At 51.4% G+C, this 21,796-nt stretch overlaps 6 protein-coding genes across 6 annotated transcripts; 2 read left to right on the forward strand and 4 right to left on the reverse strand.

Annotated features, from left to right (window-relative positions):
• Positions 1–299: 299 nt before the first annotated feature.
• N7539_003263 (uncharacterized protein) lies at positions 300–4,238 on the reverse strand (the record flags this gene model as incomplete). Its single annotated transcript, XM_056932865.1, has 1 exon — positions 300–4,238. One exon carries the CDS (start codon positions 4,236–4,238, stop codon positions 300–302), a length of 3,939 nt encoding a protein of 1,312 aa, XP_056792824.1.
• A 4,307-nt stretch (positions 4,239–8,545) lies between these two features.
• On the reverse strand, positions 8,546–9,067 carry N7539_003264 (uncharacterized protein; the record flags this gene model as incomplete). Its single annotated transcript, XM_056932866.1, has 2 exons — positions 8,546–8,914; positions 8,975–9,067. 2 exons carry the CDS (start codon positions 9,065–9,067, stop codon positions 8,546–8,548), a joined length of 462 nt encoding a protein of 153 aa, XP_056792825.1.
• Positions 9,068–9,562: 495 nt separating this feature from the next.
• his3 (imidazoleglycerol-phosphate dehydratase HIS3) lies at positions 9,563–10,422 on the forward strand (the record flags this gene model as incomplete). Its single annotated transcript, XM_056932867.1, has 2 exons — positions 9,563–9,881; positions 10,007–10,422. 2 exons carry the CDS (start codon positions 9,563–9,565, stop codon positions 10,420–10,422), a joined length of 735 nt encoding a protein of 244 aa, XP_056792826.1.
• A 940-nt stretch (positions 10,423–11,362) lies between these two features.
• On the forward strand, positions 11,363–11,623 carry N7539_003266 (uncharacterized protein; the record flags this gene model as incomplete). The annotated part of the gene is made up of 2 exons (XM_056932868.1): positions 11,363–11,387; positions 11,454–11,623. The coding sequence occupies 2 exons, from the start codon at positions 11,363–11,365 to the stop codon at positions 11,621–11,623; spliced, it is 195 nt and encodes a 64-aa protein (XP_056792827.1).
• Positions 11,624–12,083: 460 nt separating this feature from the next.
• Positions 12,084–12,813, reverse strand: N7539_003267 (uncharacterized protein; the record flags this gene model as incomplete). Its single annotated transcript, XM_056932869.1, has 2 exons — positions 12,084–12,391; positions 12,453–12,813. The coding sequence occupies 2 exons, from the start codon at positions 12,811–12,813 to the stop codon at positions 12,084–12,086; spliced, it is 669 nt and encodes a 222-aa protein (XP_056792828.1).
• A 1,828-nt stretch (positions 12,814–14,641) lies between these two features.
• Positions 14,642–15,966, reverse strand: N7539_003268 (glycosyltransferase family 32 protein; the record flags this gene model as incomplete). Its single annotated transcript, XM_056932870.1, has 4 exons — positions 14,642–14,926; positions 15,002–15,361; positions 15,420–15,575; positions 15,688–15,966. The coding sequence occupies 4 exons, from the start codon at positions 15,964–15,966 to the stop codon at positions 14,642–14,644; spliced, it is 1,080 nt and encodes a 359-aa protein (XP_056792829.1).
• Between the last annotated feature and the right edge of the window lie 5,830 nt (positions 15,967–21,796).

Here is a 21,796-nt window from a genome sequence, read left to right on the forward strand (position 1 = left end):
GTACGCCGTGGTCAATGCCCAGAAATTAGAAAAGATGCATATCAAAAAGAAGCAAACGAAAACGCCAATGCAGGGGGTATCAAGTCGGGCCAGTTTGCTGGGTATCATTTGTTTTTCGATCTGCAAAGTGAGGGATCGAACGGTCGAGTTTGCGTGGGAAGTGAGGCGAGACAAAGGTAAGGATGAAACAAAATTTTAATCAAAACAGCTGAAGCGAATCAGTCAAATCTGACCTCATCGCGACAGGTCGCCTCTTATGCCGCGATGGCATAAACTGGGCAGGTAGACTTTGCAGGAGGCTACTGCAATTCCTGCAAGTCCAGTTTCGGAGGACTCCAGTCTAGCTGCGGCGGCTTGTCATTTGACACCCGGGCCGGTGTCGACGCAACATACACAGGCCGAACTGCCTCCACTCTCCGTTTGTCCTTCAGAGCATTCCCTGTCAGGAATCCTCTGAGCGCAGACGAGGCCGTCCCATAGGTGCTTCGGCCGCTGTTCGTTCCGGTCGACACAGTGCTGGAACTTCGGGCGCTGCGGACACTGCTAGTCTTTTTGACTACAGCGGGGACCGCAGGGACGGGAAGAGCCAGGCGCGTGGGCTCGGAACCGGACGAAGCAAGCTCTGGATGCATGATCTGAGCGGTCCGTGTCGGCTGCGGGGCTGTCCGAGGAGGCTGCGTGGACATGCCCGAACTCTTATCCACCTTAGCCTGGACGTTGATTTGGACCGGTCGAACGTCTCGAGAGTGTGTTCGACTAAGTTGGAGAGGACAGTGGGCCTCGGGGGGCGAAGCGCGAATCTCGTCTGCGGACACCGCGACGTCTAGCTTGTCCAGCTTGAGATTCTCAAGCATGGTTCCAAGACTGGCCGCTGTGCCCGGACGGCTGTCATCCGTAGTCTCATCGGCCAAGTCGTCCGGGATGCCATTCGCAATGTTATAATTGCGGAGGAGATAGCGCTGCAGTCGTGCTACTTCCATATCCCACTTCTGCTGCAGGGATCGCAGCATCAACTCAACATTTTGGGAGCCGAGGGCAACGGCATCGGGAGACGCATTGTGGGTGGCATTTGGCGGCATTTGCTTGACAAGCCGATGATGAGCTGCAGGACGGACGGTCATTGCAGCATGTAGGGAACGTCGAATGGAGTTGGTCGTCGACGTAGGTGCGTTGCTGGTGTCCCACCGAATGTGGTCAACTTCTCGACGAACCTTGTCAAGCGAGACGATTCGATCACGTTCCATGCATGACAGACTGAGGAGCGTACGGTTGCATTGCAAGCCATTCACCAGAACAGTAAAGGACTGCAAGTTGATATCATTGTTCTCGCAATGAACCTCCCGTAGCGATGCATTCTCCTCAAGAACCGAAGCCAATGTGTTCGCTCCCTGGAGCCCCAATTTCTGGTGTTCGATTCGCAACACCTTGAGGGACTTGTTCTTTTTCAACCCGGTCAAAGCAAGGTTGAGTCCAATTCCAAATCGAGCCACATCGAGATGCGCGTTCTCTCCACTGATATCGAGGGCCTCCAAAGTCTCGTTCTCTTCAAACATCACCTGCAGCGCACGGCAAGTCTCTGGGCTGGCATCGTACGGCAACGAAGCTTTGGAAATGTCGAGATATCGTAGAGTGCGGTTCTTTCGCACGGCATCAACCAGGTGACGGAAGTGGTCCTCTTTCTTGAAATCGATCATTTGCATGGAGAGATGCGAAGGAGTCATGTCCTTGCGAATGGCATCAAACAAAAAGGGGCATCCGATGTCCAGACGATTTTCGTTGACATGCAAGTGCAAACTGCGAGGCGACTCCGAGCCATTCAAAGCCATCGAGTGCATAAACATCGCGACATCTTCTCCGCTCAGGGCGCACTGATCAAGACGAAGCATCCGCAGATTGCGTGAGCGTTCACTAGCCAGGTAGGTTGCAATGGAGTCGACCGTCTCGCGATTCAGGGCAGTACGGCTAAGCACCAGCTCTTCAAGCTCCCAATTGAACAACGTCTCTGCTGGGATAAGCGGCTCGGGCCCCGAGGTGCGCGAGATACGCGACAGATTGATCTTGCGGAGACGGCTGAAGTAGCCAATGTACTGCTGGAACACATCTGGACTCAGCCGACCTTGCACTCCTGAAATGTTGATCACTTCAAGGGTTTTCTCCTGGGCTACAAGGGTGGACAGCAGAACGTTCAAGTCATGTACTGATAGACCGCAATCGCCAACTTCCAGGGCGCGTAGGTGGCTCTTCTTCTGAGACGCGGCATCCACCAGGTAATCCAAATCCGACTCACCAAGCTTGATGCCATTCAGCACGACCCAGTCAACGCTAGTGAGACCGCGGCGACAGACGGGGAAAAGTGCCTCGGGGATCCCGCAGCCAGGATCACGACTACCTTTATCCATGGTCGGAGTGCGAGTGAGACAGTGTGCGAAATCGAGTCGGTGCAACCGCTTACTCTTCAGAGCCAGAGCGCGAACCTCCTGCGACAAGACCGTCAAATTGGCCGATCCCGGGATATTCACGTGAGCGCCCGACTTGTCGAGGTGCACATCCTTATCGGCTTCATGAGAGTCTCGCACGCCTTGCAGGGCGTCCAGGTTGATTCCACGAAACGAGATGGACCGGAAAGACTCGTTGTACCGTAAAGCTCGCATAACCGCGATCAATTCTAGCGCGCTGTATCGTGAATTGGTCTTGGATGCCGGTCGAAGGAGACGGAAGCATGGAGCATCCTCGCATTCCAAATCGATCGTGTACCGGATGTTGGATGTGTCCACGTCATAGCTCGCCGAATAGGCGACGAGAGTGCGGTCAAAGCAGCCATAGTCCTCGTCCAGGGCAGCAGGGGGAAAGTCACCGTGTTGCAATTCGCGTGGCACCACGAAATCGTAAGGTTGTCTCGTCCAAAGCGGGCGCAGGAATCCAGTGTGCTGTCGAATCCAACAGGCCACCTCGACCGAGTGAACCGAAGCCAAGAAGACGTTGAACGATTTGCGGAGAGGCATGCGAAAAGTGAGGTGCAGACTGTCGTCGCCGTACTCCATGGAAAGACCCACCAGATTCATGAGACCAAAAGAGGCGCCCGTCTCCCAGTCAGACAGGGAAACCACGGATGACCGCTGGGTGGTTTTCTGCATAGGGATAAGATGGACCTTGTGCAAACCAATGGCCAGGTAGCAACCCGTGGGTGACAGTTTGGTCAAATCATCCGAGGAAGATCGAGTCGTTGGCGATTTGCTGGAGGCGATTTGAATGACCCGGTACATCTGGAACATGTCCGGGTCGTAGTCTCGCTCATGTTCGAGCATCCTCGTCACATACTCGACGGCGCCACGATCGAAGGGTAGAGGCTCATTGGCGCGAGCCATTTGGGCCGCTTGGCGGATCCCGACCATCCACAGATTCAATTCTTGCGGGTCGGCCGCCTGCATCTGTACCAACGCGGCCTTGTGCGTGCGTTCGTCCAGATACGCCACCTCGACCGTTGGTGAGACTCGTCCATCCTCCAGCATGTACACCGCAATGATGCTGTTCAGTGGAATTCCCGCGGTGGCGTCCGTGGTGATAATCAACTGTGAGTCCTGCAGTGAACTGACCGAGGCGACGGATTGGCGATGTGAGGCTGGGGCGCGAGCGTTGTAGGATGCCGGAATAGACGGGAAGGCATCGGCCGCCTTGGCTTGGCTCTTGAATCGAATCAGGTATGTGTCGGTGAGCACGAGGTATTGGCTCTTCCGTTTCCACATTCCTCCCACCATCTGTACCTCTCCGTGGTGAAGAATTGCGGAAGAGCTGATCCCATGGCGTGGGTGGACCGCGGTCTGCGGATCTTCTCCCCAGAGCGCAGCGGCCGAGTCCCCATCCTCACCGGTCGTCAGAGGTTTCAAAGACCCAAAGACCGAATTGCGTTTCTTCTGAAGTGATTTGCGCCGCGGCCGTGCCGTTGTATCGAGAGGTGGCGTGCCGGTTGAGATGACTGGCGACCGACTTGCCGAGTCCGAGCCCGCCGTTCCCGGCCGCCGAAGGACATTCCCCCCACTCGCCCACCGATTGGGACTTTGTGATCGGCCAAAGAAGCCGGAGTTGCGACGAAGCTTTTTTCCTCGAGGAGGCATCACATCGTCGGAGGGTGAGCGGTCATGCACGCCCTGTCGGTGTAAGGCGGTTGCATTATGGGGAGCGGAGCTAAACACACTCAGGCTTTTCCTTCTTTCCTTTTTGTTGATGATGAGCTCGGCCATGACGACGGAAGAGCTGTTTGAGTGATGACAAGGAGATTAACGAAGAGTGACGAGTGTGTCAACGAAGGAAGATTGACAAATGAGTCCCCAATGGCCGATGGCCGACGGGGGGTTGATGAAACGAGCGTGGGTGGCCGAAGACGATCGGCGGTGCAGTGAGGAAGGTGATTTGCAACAGGCGATAATCTCATGCACAAATCCTAATGTTGTCTCTGCTCGGGAGGAAAGTCAGACAGTCAGTCTTGGGGGGATTAAAACCCACTTCTTGAGCAGACGCGGACCCGACGGCGGCGGACGAGCGAAAGACATGGGGGTGGTGGGAAACGTGATGGTGATGAGAAAAAGCGGGGAAATGGATGGGCCAAATAACCTCTGGTGAGACAATCAATGTAACGAGAGACATACCTTTTCCGACCGCTCTTATGCCGCCATGGAAAGCGACTCAAGATCCGCAGTGAAATGCGATATTGGATGACGAGTGGGAGAAGTTACGTTTTGAGAGGCGGCGGAAATGAGCTCCGACGGGGCTTCAGGGCAAGTTGGAGATAGACGAATGGTGACGGTGAAAAAGGGGAGACGAGAGTGCCACCCAAGCCGATGAATGGAGCTTAGATCCTTCGACTGCGAACGGTCAGGGAGCCTGTCAATGAGGTGTGGTACAATTGCGGGAATCGAGATGGAACAGAGTTGGATGGAAGAGGATATCTGGTTGCGCCGGAATTAGAGGGGGAAGGCGTCCACCAAGTCCAAACGGTCTGGCCGGAATTGGCAGTCTGTGGGTGGTGGGTGAGGGGGCCGAGAAATCGAGGTGAACAAAACGGGGCCGACGACTATGAAATGATATCGACGACGACTGGACAGATGATCAGGGCAACAAGGCTCATATGAACCGCGGACAGTCACGTTTGCACCTCCACGGATGAGAGAGAGAGAGAGAGTTACAACGTGACAAAGATGACGAGGAGGTACGAGGTGTAAAGCACCGTTTGAAGCGTGAACTGTTTTCGGGGGACCGTGAGTTTGGTCCCAAGTGGATCAGTCCAATGCAGCTGTTCCTTGTTGGCCTGCGTCAAGCTGTGATGGTTTTCCAAAGTTAAAAATGGTTGGCGATGGACCTCCACGATGAGGTCAGAACGTCCAGCGTATGTGCAGTTTGCCGATCGCGAACTTGTATCGGATCGAATAGGAAAGTCTTCCGGGAGATGCGAACGCCGTCTAGTACTTTTGTGGAGGAGACTTGGAGGAGGCTTCGTGCTTGGGCTAAGATGTGACGTTGGTATACTAGAATTGGTGCTTTTCCAAACTTCTAGATACGACCCATCGGTCGGCCGAGTCTGGAAAGCCCTTGGAACGGAGGAACGATGGGCTGTATAACTATCGTGTATAGTGTATACGGCGCGCAATGAGGGGAGGCGTGAATCGTCCGCACAATATTTGACGAGCGGCCCGTCGATCGGACCAGGTCGAGGACAGTTATGGTACCGAATGGCCGACCCTGCAAGGTGTATCGCAGCGTCTCGCAAGCAGAGTTTCGAGGAGGAGAGGGGCGGCAGCAGAGTTTCGAGGAGGAGAGGGGCGGCAGCAGCGCTTCCGACCGGTCGGAGGGATACTGTGTGGAAGTCCAATTGAAGGGTCTCAAATCTCGAGTATCGGTCCAGCCAGTACTGTAGAAGCGAAAGGTCAGAAGGAAAGCGTAGACATGCAGTGGAAAAGGAGGTGAAGAAGAATCAACGGATGCAGTGCTTAAACATGCATTGCGCTTCGAGACTTTCACTTCCAATGGACTCGAAGAGCGCTGATTAGAAGGACCCATGATGGCCCTTCTCCATCGTGTTTCAGATTCGATCGCCTTCGGTGCTATTCGCATGAACCAAATCGGTGGCTGACCCACGATAAGGGAGATGGATAAACAGAGTGATGAAAATAGTTCATAGCCTCATGCAACATGTCACGATGGACATGAGTAGATCTATATTGTACACTGAACACTCATATACTGTATGACTGGATAGCCTTATGGGAACTTGATAGGGAGTCGAGAATGTAAGGTTGCTGGATGATTGTATAATGTAAGCCCTAACTGACCATTGTGTCGATCTACCACGACTATTGAACAAGTCCTGGACATCAATTTCAGTTGCTACAACGATACTGTAGCTATGCCAAGTACAGTACATTCATTACTCCATGGCATTGGTCCATTAGGCATTATGGCATGGCACATGCTGACTGGATCTCTGGGGTACTACTGCCCTCACTCAGAGGCACTTGAAGATGGAAATGGAGCGTGGCCGACAACGTGAATCATGCGCAGGCACAGTCGGAACACCATCGGGGCGGCACCAATAATAGCATCACAGGCTCGGCTCTGGTCCGTACTCCATACAGGAGACACTTTACACCGGGTGGGTCCCGACCACCCGCACGACTCCCGCAGACACCTCCGAAGAATCGTCTACTATTCTTAGTCAAATGCTATGGAATAGCAATGGATACATGACGAACTCTTGTCCTGTCAAGTGTCAACTACTTCCAACTTTGATCCTTGGATGCCACGTCAAGATATGCAATCACCATCTAGTGAATAGTGAAGTGATGTGATGTCCTGCCAACCGAAATACAATGATCTAGATCTGTGAGTACTGAGTGCATTTGTTAAGCTCTCGCCAAGTGACCCAGCCCTCCAGAATCGCCAGGTGGATCCCCTAAGGCAGTCCAGCCTGGACCTGAAAGAGACTGGCAAGTGGACATGGACAGACTGCCCGTCTTCTCGCCTCGAGTCCCCCTAATGAGGTCTGCCCGTCTGTTTTGTTCCAGCCCGGGACCCAGCCTTAGGGTGATCCACGTGAAACCTCCCTCCGTCCCGACCGCTAGATCCCAAGACATGCGTTCGCGGCATATCGAATGCGGTCTGCATGTAAGTAATTATGCGTCTTGTTCAGCCAAACACATCTATTGGTGGCGTTGTCCGCCTGGGATCTGTACATTGGAGCTCGGACTGTTCATAGTCTCAGCGGAGATGCTGTACGTGTCTTGTGATCATGTAACTCATAGAAGCTTTTTGTAGGCCTACTCTACATAAAATCACCCTACAAAGGCACATGCACGCGGTGGAAGTTTTGTAACTTACCCATCTCTTATCGATAAAGCTGTGGCATACATCGCGCACTGCTCAGGTTGGTGGTATACGGCCAACTATACGTCTTAGTCAACAAACAGCTCCAACGAATGTAAACATATCGTTTTCAAGGTTAACATCTTGAGTAAAGGCCAACAGGATTCAAACCTTAGTGACTAGCGGTCGGCACAAAGACAAGCATTCCTACTGGTTAGGCTGCAGGACAAGCCTGTCAAACACTTGAACGTGATATAATATAAGATCTAGGTTCTGCTTTTGAACTCCATTTGAATCTTTACATCTGAGCCACTCCGCTTCTGGGGCTACAGTGGCCGCTTACATCAACCGATCAACCAGTCGAACGTGCAGCATGACAGGTACATGTACATATGTCCACCCGCATATCAAACTGTTATGACGGAACGGTGTCGGTGAAGACGAAACAAAGTCAAATAGATTGAATAAGTACATCCTGTCCATGTGTGCCGCAGTCGAGCCTTCATGTTAGGCTGAACTACAGCATTAGGGTACCGTACCGATTCTTGCGTAGATGAACCAGGGTCAAATCCCGATTGTATAGATTACCCTTTTAAATTGCTTGCGACTTCGTATCACCCGAGTAAAGCCGAGGAGGTGCCACTACATCACATAAAAAATTGGAAGATCTCTTGATATTAGTTGAAGTAGGATCTGCCTACCCTTGCCTATCTTGAACGACCACCTGAATGGATGAGAACTACACCACTAGTAGGTTTCTCCAAAATACGGAGGGGCCGTGTCTACCCCTCCTTCAGAAGATCGACAACTAGCGCACCGCAACAGGATGCTCAGATCGTGGAGAAATAACCACATACTGACGTCTGAGGACCCACGACAGAAGATCTTAATAAATCATCGTATATCTTGTCGTATGACAAAAGAACAAATAAAGTAAAATATACAATGAATCACACCTTCTCAGAGAGGAAGACTTTTCCTATGACTGTCGAGCACGTTCATTTGCGGTGAAAAGTACGGTAATTGACGTCACTGCATTGCATTGCTTTTCAAGAGAGAAAGGATGATCAGCGCGCCAACATGTCGGCATCCATGAATGATATGAGGCGGAGGCCATCACTTATTCTCCCGTTGACTCATAACCCCGTAGGACCAGGACCAGGACCAGTGGTGAGAGGACGAAGGCCTCGGGCTAACGTCGGCCCTGTTCCCATTGAGCCTGAAGTCGCTCCGCCCGCTTGATCCTTCTCACCAATTCAATGTACTCATTGACCCGTCTCTCCGCCCAAATGCAGCCTCCCAGCGTCATGGCCGCAATCTGAAGAAACACCTTGAATTGGGGTGTTAAGCCTCGGTACACACGAGAAGCTGGAGAGACCCATTCGGAGAAGCCTTCCAGGGGCCGATGGAAGAGACGTGATCGCATGGCTTTGCGGGAGAATGGTGACGGACGCGGCCGAGCCGGAGCGTCTGCTGTGGTGGTTGGTGTTGTGGATGAGTTGAAGGTGAAGGGATGGGGAAGCTCCATAATTAGGTGGGCGAGGATAGACACTGATCCAAACTGAAGTTGGAAAAGATTAGCAAGAGAGATTTGTAGGATTGATGGCTTGTGAAGACTCACGCGGAACACGCCTGTCATAAAGCCCTTGACAGCTTCGGTGGTGAGCTCCTCCGGAGGCTCAATGTCGGCCCGTTGGCTGGGAGGTGGTGGCATTCTGGGTGTAGGATCAGAATTGAGCTGACAATGAAGTGTGTGCGACTAGAGGCCTTTTGAAGATTGAGCAGGAAACTGTGAACTTGAAGTCGGCCCAAGTGGTTGCTCCTGCGGAGTAGAGAGCCGGCACAGTGCGGAGATGAATGATAAGGCTCGGCAGCTAACGATACTCAATAAAATATCTGAATAAGGTATCTCCAAGCTAGCCAGAGCTTCTTTATTACTGAAATGCCTCGAAAAAGAGCATATAACAAACTCTCTGGACCAGCCAGGCTCGATTCCTCTCAAAATGCGTGGATGGACTAATGTCTGTATCAAATCCCGAGGTCACCGATAGACCACCGGATCAATGATGTTCCCGATACGCAACCCCGATAAAGGGCCGAAGAGGTCGATTTAGGTACACGCCAACGCCGACCGTGACATCGGAGCCATTAGCTTCGTTTTCAATCCACCAAGAAAACAAATCTTGCGCCATCCATTATACACACCATCATGCCACTTTCAGCCCGTACAGCGACCGTCTCCCGGTCCACCAACGAGACCAAGATCCAAGTTTCCTTGTCCTTGGATGGCGGTGTCCTCCCACCTTTCGAGCCGATTTCGCATTTCCCGTCTTCAAGTGACCCCGCCGAGGCCGAGGCCGAGAAGAAGGGTGTTGTGCCTATCAAGGGCGCCGAACATGCTACTCAATTCACTCCTACTCAACAGATCACAATCAGCACGGGCATTGGCTTCTTGGATCACATGCTGCACGCGCTTGCCAAGCATGGCGGTTGGAGTTTGGCGGTGCGGGCAAAGGGCGATTTGTACAGTGAGTTAACATCGATTACAAACCGACGAGAGACATATCAATGGCCCGGAACGAGCTTACCATCATTCTCTGTGCCTACCGGACTGTCTTACCTTACGTTCTACTTACACCGTTCCTCTTGCCAGTTGACGACCACCACACAACGGAAGATACCTTCCTCGCCCTCGGGTCAGCCTTCACAAAAGCCCTCGGCGCTCGCCAGTCCCTCGCCCGATTCGGTCGCGGCGATGCACCCCTCGACGAGGCTCTCTCTTGGGCCGTCATCGATCTGTCCAGCCGACCCTACGCTGTGATCAACCTGGGCTTCAAGCGTGAGAAGATTGGTGCGCTGAGCACCGAGATGATCACCCATGGTCTTCAGAGTTTCGCCCAAGCTGCAGACGTCACACTTCACATGGGCTGCTCCTATGGTGACAATGACCACCACCGGGCAGAAAGTGCGATCAAAGCTTTGGCTGTTGCCATTCGGGCTGCGACTGCACGCCGGGTGGAGGGTGAGGTTGGTGCTGGTGATGTTGTCAGTACCAAGGGTGTGCTATAGACAGGTGGTGTTGGACAATCTGTGAATGTATGCTGATGATAGACTAAAATCCAGCGATTGATCTGATATACCAGGATCTCGCTAATTATTGTTTCGGAGCTTTCACATGGGTGATGGTCCTTGCACAAATAGATTCCTCGTCAAGAGTTGATCCTTGAGTTGTTTTGAATATGGAATATCGGCGAACTGTACCTCTTGGAAGAGGTGAGTCAGGGCTTCAGAAATTCCTGCCCAATAGATTTGAGTTGGCGGATATGATAGATGCGTACTTTTTTAATCAAACATCCGGCATTGGCCATGTCAGGTGACAGGCACAGTGCAGTGTCCGTGACCCCACTTCCACAATGTGGGGATCAAGTCCACTACTGCTCTATGCACCACGATGGATCTATGATACGATCATGTAGCCATGCTACTACTCGAATAGTATCCGACAATGGTGCTAAGCTCCAAACTAGAATGATTGAACAAATCAGGTTTAACATACCTGACTTGTTTTTGATGCACGGAAGAGTATCATAGACCTTCAATTGCTGATCATCAGCCAACAGTTGCACTAGAAAAAGATCATAGAATTGAACTGCCCGAGGATCTGATCCTCGGTTGTGCACACTGCACAGTGTGCACATAGCGCCAACGCCGATTCCAAGCGTAGAGGGCATGGTCTGACCTACCACACACCAGAGTAAGGAAACTTCCTCTACCTGGCACTCACGCACCAGGAATCATGTGATGAGCCATGATTCCCTCATTTCCTCATCCTTCTTTCTCCCAGAACCTCTTCCTCAGCAGCTCCAAATTCCACGTTCCATCAACACAAGGCTCTGATTCAAGAGCTCTTCAACTCTACATCAAGTCATCAACGACCTTGAAATTAGAAAACCCATTCCCAAACCACACTCCCACAACACCCCCCCCCCCCAAGGTGTTCTGAGCAAAAATGCCGGAGAGCACCGACTGTCTACGTACGATCCCTTCCAAGTGCAAACGTGCCAGCCTCGCTCTTATCAACAACTGACATACATCTGCAGAGCCCCCTCTCACCCCTGCCCAGCGCAGCATCGTCAAGTCCTATGGGGGCTGGTCCATGTTCCTCCGCAGTTTCGGACTGAAGCCCTGGAACGACGAGGACGCCGAAGAGGGACTTCGTATCCTGAAGGCGCTTCTGGAGGATGATGATGATGATGGTGATGACGAATGAGTGAGGCGGTTGGAGCTGTGTAGTGGGTCTGGGCATATCGTCTGTCTTTCAAGTCGTTACGATCTTTCCATTGCGAGTGGCTGACATTGCGGATGGTCTCGTGACATGCCTGTGCGCTCTACCCAAGACAGCCCAGTACGGGAGAGGGCTTTGTGGTGTGCTGCGATAGGGGGAAGATTTGCCACTCCACGGTATTTGCAAGAGAGATGCAGGATTACTTTCCAAAGGCAAATGTGCAATGGCGTGCAATAGTGATTATTGATCAATGCACGCATCCCCCCGGGTATCTCCCGACTGTTGAAACCAATTCCTTCCAGTGCCATGAATCATCGACTCTCAAGCTAGACCTGACCTCGATCCTTAGAACGGGCCATGGGCCGTGCCCACGAAAGAGAACCGAACAACACCCAGTAGCCTTCCAACGCTAGAAAAATCATCAAAAGAGCACCCCTCCCCCACGTTAAACCCCAAGTGCATCAACAGCCCTTGACCAATACGCCTTGCGATCATCCGTCACCGTCGTCCCCACACACTCACTAATATACCTCTTCCACCCGGCCTCATCACCCTTCTGCAACGCACTCCGCACATCACTCGTGCACTGCGTCGTGAGGAACCACGCCCCGGACCCAAAGTCGTAGGTCTCGTTGCCACGCAGAAGATCCAGGAGATCGGCGGGGGAATCCGAGACCGAGGGAAGTTGATCAGCGAGCGCGGGGATAGAAGAGGCATACTTCTTATTGAAGGTTGGCGATTGCATGTTGCGAGCTAAAATTCAAATCAGCCCTTCAAATTCTACCAGGCAGGGAGGCAGGTAGAGGTCACGTACTTCCCTGTCCCGCAACACCCGGGAAATGATTCTTATTATACTTGAAATCGCCACTCTCAAACGCCATCAAACTGACGAGAGCAGCCTGCTCCGCCTTGCTCGTCACTTTGTACTGATCGAAGGACTGGGCCGTGTACTTGGCGGCCGTGGCAGCCGTGGCGCATTCGCCTTCGGCAGGGGCATTGTCGCATGTATTTGCTTTGGGGGAGATGGTGAGGATTTGTGCCTCTGTGAGGGAGGATTGGGCGGGGGTTGGATCGGTGACGGGTTTGTGGGTGGGTTGGGCGGTTGTTAGAGATCCGATGCTGAGCATTAGGAGGAGGGTGATTGGGACGGAGAGAGGTCCAGTTGGGATGTGCATGGTGCTGGGCTGTGGAGTTGTTGTAAACAGGGTAGACTTGGTGGTTCGGCGTTGGTCTGTGGTTATCTATATGGATTGTCCTGACGATGTCAAGGTGTCGTGTGTTCAGTGGGTGATCGAAATTATAGAAAGAGTTGGGCGATGGATGTCCAAGTACTTTTTGCAGGGGGTGAGCAGGAAAGGAGGGAGACATGGACAAGGGACACACCTCTTATATAGAGGATTCCAAGAATCCATACCAAGCTCCTTATAACGAATTCTCCAGCATCAGATGGAGGCCGTAGTACATACCCACCCAAGCAGAAAAAGAAAATGCAACGTACGGGGCATACTACGAAACAAAGCCCCTTGTCCCCAATGTCCCATTGTCGATCACACGTCACTCTTTCAACAGAAGACCGTGAACGCATTGCTTGAAACCACAAAGAAACCAGAAGTGACATGCTCGGCAAAGGCGGGCCGAATGTCGAATGAATGAAGGGATGGGAAAGGCAAGGCAAGGGAAGGGTTCTTGGAGGCGGTTGGCGAGATGGTGGACGAAGGCACTCAGTGTCGGAGTGTACAGTATTGTACACTTGCGCAGGATACAATACTAAATTACTGACTTGTCTACCCGCCATCAGGAATGTAACAGCTCAGATCAAACGAGGCCGTGGGCTGTGGTGATGCACAAAGGAGGTCTCTGCTATTTCTCTACGTGATGGAATCCTCGCACATTTCCATAGATACTGGGTCCGAGTACAAAGGCAGGGATCATCATCGCACTGTCAATGGCTGTCAAGGTTGCCTCTTCAATTCTCATGAATTATGCTACGCATCACAGACTTCCTCTCGGCCGTATCTGTTTCCACGTGGCAGATGAGCATAGCACGACCATTCAACCTTGAAGGTTACACCCGACGGAACGTTTCAGTCTTGCCAGGACGTCATCTCATAAGTGGCTTGCTCTGATGAAATGTGTTTTGATATCAGGCTGATGGGTCATGATCCCCCCGAAGACTCCGTCATTCGAGGGTCTAGCCAGGCAAAAGGATGGCTTGTTTCGGCTTCTCGACCTCAAACGAGAACATGCATGTGAGAACCAGTGTCCCTTGACCGGCAATCCCAGTGCAGTCAAGTGAAACGATTCCGGCATAGCGCAGCCATAGATGCCCTAGTCAGCATAGAAATGGTGATCTGCGCAACGAAGTCCTCAGCGTCTAGATTGATCAAGGTGAGAGATTTGGCAGACCGAGCCCAGTGTACGTCTACCAGTGCCCAGAATCTACAGTATACGAAGCTACTGATTTGCAATGTATCGTTTGAAGAAACAATGTTCATTAGAAAGAAGAAGAAAACCATTTGCTCCAGGTGCATGCTTGGTGTTTATCCCGGATCCGGCCGCGGGGAACAAGAGCAATTCAATCCTCCCAAACAGAGAGCAAAAGAGCACCATGCATTCGCTGTAAAACAGAAAGATTTTCCCCCGACATGAGGGAATCGGGTGTCGAGGTTGCAGAAGCAGTACTCGACGACTTTCAACCCCCTAGCCGAGGTCAAAAATCGAGGTCCACGCCAGGCAGACAGGTCGATGAAAAGAGCATCCAGAGGGACGAAGCAAGGTGTACAACGTATTTCCAATGTCGTAATGTTGCGATGCTGATCATAATCAGAGGGGTCGAAAGAGAAGGGCGTCGGGAGGGCGAGAATTATAGAGTTCGGCCGTTAATCAGGGGGAGGCGAGTGGGGCAAGATTGATGGACACGACACGGCCATGATCAATGGCACGCCAGTCGAGAAAAGGGAAAGATGATCCGAGGACGAAGCAGGATGTATGACAAGGCGGCCTTTAATCATCACGACGACCAAGTTCGTAAGATGTTTCGGTGACACCACCCAGTTCCTCATCCTCCTTGAAACTGACACTCCGCAGTATTGTCGGTACGAGGCCGCGGGCGCGCCGCGTGGGTGAGGACGAAAGTCGTGGGCTGAAGATGGTCGGCACCTTGGAATATCGATACCGATACTTGGAGCCAAGAAGCATGATGCGACCATATGTCCACCACAAGCATATGCCCAAAACACCTGCGAGCACAAATCCGCAGAACGTGAGGAACATCCAATGTTGACCCATCTAGTGAAGAATGTCAGTTTCGAGTCATTTGTCGGTCTCTGGTGAAAGATAAAAGACGAAATCAAGAATGCTTACCCAGAAGATCAAGTGCGCGTCCTTGCCGTGCCAACTGTTGCCCTTGTGGTGCGTGAAGAAGCTCCACGAGAATCGATTGTATTCGTCCTGCATCAAGATTCGTACCCGAGCGGATTCACTGGGCTTGTCCTGCATATATTCTTTCCAGATCACCGAGAGGAACAGCGGACCCGTCGAATACATGACTGTGATATATGGCAGAACCCACTTGCGGTCAAACTTTTGCAACAGCTCAATCACGCGCAGGAAGAACGGGTGCTGAGGAACAGACCCCATGGCGTCGTTGGAGATGCCAGTGGGGACGGTGCGACGGACCCAGGCCGGGTAAGCAAGGAGGGGGTCGAGACGGCGATTGCAGCCCTGTAGATTCAATCAGCATCTGTCGAACGTGGGGGAATTTGGCGGGCATGCGACTCACGTCGTCTAGGTCGATGTAGGTACCACCATAATGCGCTAGAACAAAGTATCGTATCGTGTCCGCGCGCTGGATCGGGTACTTGTAGCCGTCAAACGTATCCAGGAACCACGGGTATTCGGCAGCGATAAACTCGCGCGACTTCTCATTTGTCCACAGCTAAGCAAACGTTAGCAATCCTGTGGAATAAATCCTGTGTGGAATTTCGATCCGTTTCTTCTCTCAAGGTCATTCGCCAATCTCTGCGAGGGATCAGAAAGATGGAACGTACAATATACTCATAATCCGGATGTAAATCAATGCAACTCTGCTGCGCTTCTCTCCACACTTCCGGAATCGTTTCGTTTTTGTAGGTCTGGTGAATGATCTTCGGAATGATCTGCGGTCTCGTTTCAATCAGACTCGAGTTGGGGGATGGCAATTCCGCACGGTGGATGGCGTCGGCCGCCGCATCTTCGACCAAGAGCGAAAGCAACGTCGACACGCTGCGGACGAGCAATGTGAGGATGAGCAGATTCACCACAACGAAGATCAAGAGACCGCGTCGCATTGTGGAAGAAGTTTGTAGGTATCTGAGGAATAAAGAACTGCCGTGTTTTGAGAGGGCACAATGCTGGGATTGGGGAAATCGGGGATCGCAGACGGTGCAAATCGAGATGGCGCAGTGGATCTGGGGGAGGATGCGAAGCGTCTTGAAGTCAGGGAGCCGATTTGCGACTGTTGTTTAGCGTCAAAGACTCGAGGGGACCACCAAGGGGCCACTGGATGGAAGGAGTTGCGACTCGGAGGGGATTCTTTTTCCCACTGTAGGAGTGGTTGTGATGCTCCGGACAGGACTTGTGCAGACACGAAGCTGCTTCACAGGGTGACAGCCAGTTCGAGTCGCGCGTCTTGGACCTGCGAGGAAAGGGCGATAGCCGGAGCAAGTCCGTCTGAAATTGAGCGATCTGTCGCACTGGGCAGATCTGGAGCGCGATAGGGCGAAGATAAAACTCGGTATCGTTGACCAGGATGCTCGGCGTTCGAATAAACGATGAAGTCAAGCCACAAGCAACGGGATGAAGAAAGGAGAGACAGGTGGACGAGAAAGGACTGTGAGCAAGTACACCGGCGAGCAGGAGGGCTGGTGAACAATAAGAAGGAGCGACAAGTGGGGACCAAGCTTAGTCCCAAGAAAGGCAAGGAGCGTTGGGGATTGAAGTGTTTAGGTTCGGCGCAGGCGCTGAGGAGCAACCAAAAAGAGGCAGGAGCAGCGAAGCGGGCAAAGCGGGCAAAGCGAAAAAGATACGCCCGGGGAGGCGAGGCGTGAGTGGCCAGAGGCGGGGGAGAGCCACTTTGACCAGACAATCAAATTGAACGGATACACTCAGGGCGATTTACGGCATTTTTACGTTTGGGCGCGGAGAGAATACGAAAGTGGGGTCAACGACTTGCCTGACTTGCCCGACTCGGCTTAGTCTGGTATTGGCTCGGCGCTAGCCATAGAGTACGACTCGCCCGGCTGCAATTTTCAGGCGACATGGATCGGTGTATGCATACATGTAATATCATGATAGATGCGCAAGTTCAACCGTTACACCGTCCAACAGTCAATGATGCTGACAGGTTACTAGTATCTCCGATGTGTCTCAATGGCCATACATCGAGCTCATGTGGACTCGAGCGTAGTTGGACTACATGCAGAAGCGTAGGATCATCACCCGTATCTGTCAGGTTCAAGCCGCAGCCTTACATACGGTACATATGCACTTACGTACCTACGTCCTAATCCTACAGTACTGTACATACTTCCAAGTTCCAACTGTATATACTATGTAGTTTCCTCATATTGAGCCAATTGTAACATTGTGCCTAATGGACTTATAAAAAGGAATGCTCCACCAAGAGTACGTGGAGTCGTGGGGTCGTGGACTAGCCGATAGACTCTCGATGGGAAGTTAGGAAACTTACCTTCGTGAGGCGCCCAACTTCTAACTGTGTCCTAAGGTACAGTATACTTAGATACTTCCACCTTGGTGAGCTCCCCTGATTCCATCGGGTCTGGGGATGACCACCTGGCTCTGACCTGATGGATACATTTACGAATACACTGCTGCGCTTACAAGTACGGATACGGGACACTCTCAGAACGTATCCCGTCGCCAAGGGCCGGTCTCTGGGTGCCAAGGGCTCAAAAGGGTAAACCATGCGCCGTCAACAGACTCAATAGGAAAATTAACGGTGTCCCCTAAGCCGTCGTTGCTCTCGGCTTGGGGGCTATGCCGCTATGGTGAGAGGAGTGAGAGGACCCATACTTTGGCGAGAAGGCTGTGAACTTGTGAAGCCCCCGTAGCGGGGGCCTCACGGAGTGCTTCATCCTTGGCGGCGCTGATTGGGTCTGTGGCCTTATTCTGTGGAGCATACTCCAGTTCGGAGCTCACAGAGGACTGGGTCTGGTCACCGGGTGTATTAGATTTCAGTACAGCTTGGTAATACTGCAAGAAATAAGCAATTCTGTAAGATTGACGTCCTCAAAACGGGTGACTGTGGTGGCACGGTGGCTAAAGAGCTGTCTGGCGGACTCGGCCTATCCTCTAGAGGCACTGCACTTCGACTTTGAAGAGTCATCATTTGAACATAGTCACACGGTTACAATCGCACTCATGACACGGACATGAGCTTATCGAATCGCCGAAGAACTGGGCATAGACAGATACACAATGATCACGTGGTATTTGTCAATGTCAATGACCTATGAGCCCTGAGCAACGCCTCCTGCAATACCAAATGATCTCACACTGTTGGTATGGTATCTTGCCATGCGACATCAATTCGGTCATGGCCTGTTACCTCACGAGTCCTAGTAGACCCAGAGATTCTGAAATTCAGGGAGCTATGACTCTCTACGCCGGCATCAAATTACGTCACCCAGCCACCACCGTGTCATGGCTCGGTCAACTTGTCGAGAGAAGGAGAGAACCTGAAAGGCGACTCTAGCCTGTCTAAGCTCCGTCACCCTGTGAGATGAACTTAGCTACAGTACTTGGGGTTACCTATTAGGTTACTAGGCGACGTAGGCGTGGTCGCGAATCAATGATCGCTCGGCGTTTAAGCCACAGTGCAGGGGGTGCCGCGTCGGGTAGCCCTGTGAAAGCCACGCGGCCCTTGCGGCCCTTGAGACCCTCTTAGTGCGCCTTTACAGTTTTCACTTTACACTGGCCTATGATTCACTTTGTAAATGCTCTGAAGCTGTATACAGGGTGATCAACATAAAATCAGATGATCGTACATATACTGTACTGTAACTTACTGCTATATTCTAGTACATAATTTACGAAGTCACAGCAATCCACGAGAACAACATCTCGATTTGGCAGCTAGTCGAGGTTTGATGGGCTGGAATCTCGGCTTCTTATTTCCGTTTCATCGAGCATCGTGATTTTGAATGGACACCTCAGGCGGTACCTAGATTCTGAGAGTACGCGTTCTGCGAGGGCCCTAGTTATACAAGATTACAATCCATGGGACTAGATACGCCAACGGCGGTCTTGTAGTAAATCCCGGACAAGCCGAGGCATTTTCACAATTGTATCCTCCTCTCGGACAGAAATTGTCCATCGTTGATGGATGTTTGTAAACAGTACGGGTGGCCGGCCGAAACCCATGCATAAGATGACTATATTTGCGACAAACCGTATTTGGAGTACAGGAAGGTTGCACGTCAATACGTCGTATCCACTGGATCAAAGCTTGTCAAGTTATTAGTACATCGACTGGATCATGGACACGGACTTGCAACTTCCGATTCCCTCGTCTTTGTGGATAGTGGATACCACTCGCGCCCGTCAAGGTTTGCGCAATAAGCACCACGTGACCTTAGCACCAACAGCACCAGATACGTTCGGCTATCACGGATTCACCGCTATGCGTGTACCAAAGTCCAGGTGGTTGTGGCTTGGTCTGAAATTTGACGCGCGTTCCCGTATGATTTTTTTTCTCGCGCAAAACTTGGGGGTTAAGATTAGTCGCGGGCGCTGACTCGCGGAGCCTGTCGTGCCGATCGGGTGACATCCATTTGATGGCTGACCACTGACTAGTAACTGCATCCATAGTTCCATACTTATGAGGGTGCGAAGACAACGGTGAAGAGCAGCATCACGAGTACGAGTTGCATAGCCCTCAAATGTAAACCGTATAGATTGAAACCCTTGACATCTAGTATCAACCGTATATTTGACCTACCTAGTACTATGAATAGATCTCAATCATTGTTGACTAAGGTATTAAGATCTATGTTCGGGCCTAGTGGATCTTTTTGTGCGGACTTACACATGCACTACCGACTCCCGAGTCACCGACTGTTACATCGGCACCGAGCGAATCACTTATATCAACACCGAAGGCTAGTATTACGATCCGAATCCCAAACCTGCCGAAAATCGTCAGCCTAGATCAGCTTTGAGCCTCGGCCGAACAGTACAGCATCATTCGGGGATAATCTCCCCATGCGGTACTCTGCTGGACCTGGACCAACTTTGAGGGACTGGAGATTTTGCCCTCGTTGCGATTTATCCCCGAGAGACCCATTCTGCACCTGCATGAAATGGATACATGGACTACGGTAATAATGCTTTCAGTTGTTGAAACTTCGAAAGATACATGCTTTATGCAAGGAGTCAGGTTGATACTAGATAGAGCTATACAAGTTAATAAACAATCCGACAAGTCCGTACCTGCATAATCATCCACTTCCTCCTTGGAAACGATTTTATTCTCGGACGTCGGACTTTGGATTTGGAGACCACACTCTTACAGACACTGACAGTACCTGAGTACTGTATCTGATGTAAAAGTACATAATGTACTGAACAATGGTACAGTGAATACACGATACAGCACCACAAAACACTCAAGATCTCCACCGGCATTTCAAAAACTCAACGGCCCCAATTCCAGTCCGCCCTCATTTCTCAGCTTCAAAACCCCACTGGGGCTGAGCCATGTCCCAACAAACGTGTACGAATCTTCAGACGTACTCGTATCATGGTCAAGATCATTCCAAGCGCATTTTCCCGATTTGAGTGTCAAGACTCAAGAGCGTCAGAAACAGGGCATCGGTCGAGCGTCGCTCCAGAGCGGTTGCTCGCTATGAAATCCGCGCTTGAAATTCGCGACGAGTCGGCGACCGGGCGGGTTGGCCTATCGGCGTCTCCAGTAACCCGCTTGTACCCAGCTACACTATAAGGTTGACTTTGATCAGATAACACTTCGTACTTCGCAGCACTTGATCCATCTGCAAATACATTCGCATTTGGTTCTGCAGTCGCCGAACTGGACTAGCCTAGCTTCGCTTGGGGTTTCCGTTCAGCTGTGGACACTGGACAGTTGGACAGTGGGACAGGAGAATAGACAGTAGACGGTGACACGCATTTTGGCGTTGTGCTCTTCTGTCGTGGACAATTTACAGAATGCATTCACTCCTCCCCTATTTTGCGAGGATCAATCATGATGGACCAAATTGAAAGAACAGTCCCCGCAACCTATGGATGGAGTACAGTAAATATGATCATTGGCCCTTAGAACAGCCGATCTATCAACGTCTGAAAATCTGGATAATTGATTAGGTCTCAATCTTGCATTGCGCCCCAGGGTCCCACCCATTCAACTACCGAGTGAGAATAGAATACCGCGGAGATAATTATGCTATAGTAGTTTCCGCGGAGAGAGATTACGATCTCATCTCTCGGCGTATCATGTAACGAGTGGTCTCGACCCTGATGCGTTTTTCGTGTCTGCTTGTCCGAGTTCGAACTGACGAACTGACGGAGAGTTCGTGCACACGTGTGTAGCGACATACCTGCCACATTGATGGCTGTCGCACGGGTTTGACTCCCTTGATCCACCGTTTCACGCGTTCTTGAACTCTTGTTCATCCCCACACTCTAAAACTCTGATCGCAATCTATCATCGATTATACGTCGGATCAAGAAGAGGTCGATATCCACCTGCGATGTTTCCAGTTTATGGTCTATTTTGGTTCAGAATGTGACTTTTTTTTTTTAATGAGAAAATGGTTCCAAGTTCCAACTTCTGACTACTTTCGTACTGTGTGTGTAAGATGACCTCGGGTCTTCCACAGAAGCGGATACGGTTTAATGGTGCAGAGGTACGAGCACAAGAATCATGGACGAATCCATCAAAGTCGGATCCGAGTGGTGGATATCTTGTACCGACGGGAACGAATATCCCACCACCACAACAGTTTTGTGCCTTTTGGACACGCATGGAATTGTGGTCTTGAATCGCTCGCAATTTGGAATGGGGTTGGAGATAGCCAACTTTGCATGACTTTATTCTAGTGGCCTGTAAAAAAGGCCAAATGACCACTCAAAGCAACAAGC

This window comes from Penicillium diatomitis (genome assembly GCF_028827545.1).
Source record: "Penicillium diatomitis strain IBT 30728 chromosome Unknown utg000003l_segment0_segment0, whole genome shotgun sequence".
Classification (NCBI taxonomy): Eukaryota; Fungi; Ascomycota; class Eurotiomycetes; order Eurotiales; family Aspergillaceae; genus Penicillium; species Penicillium diatomitis.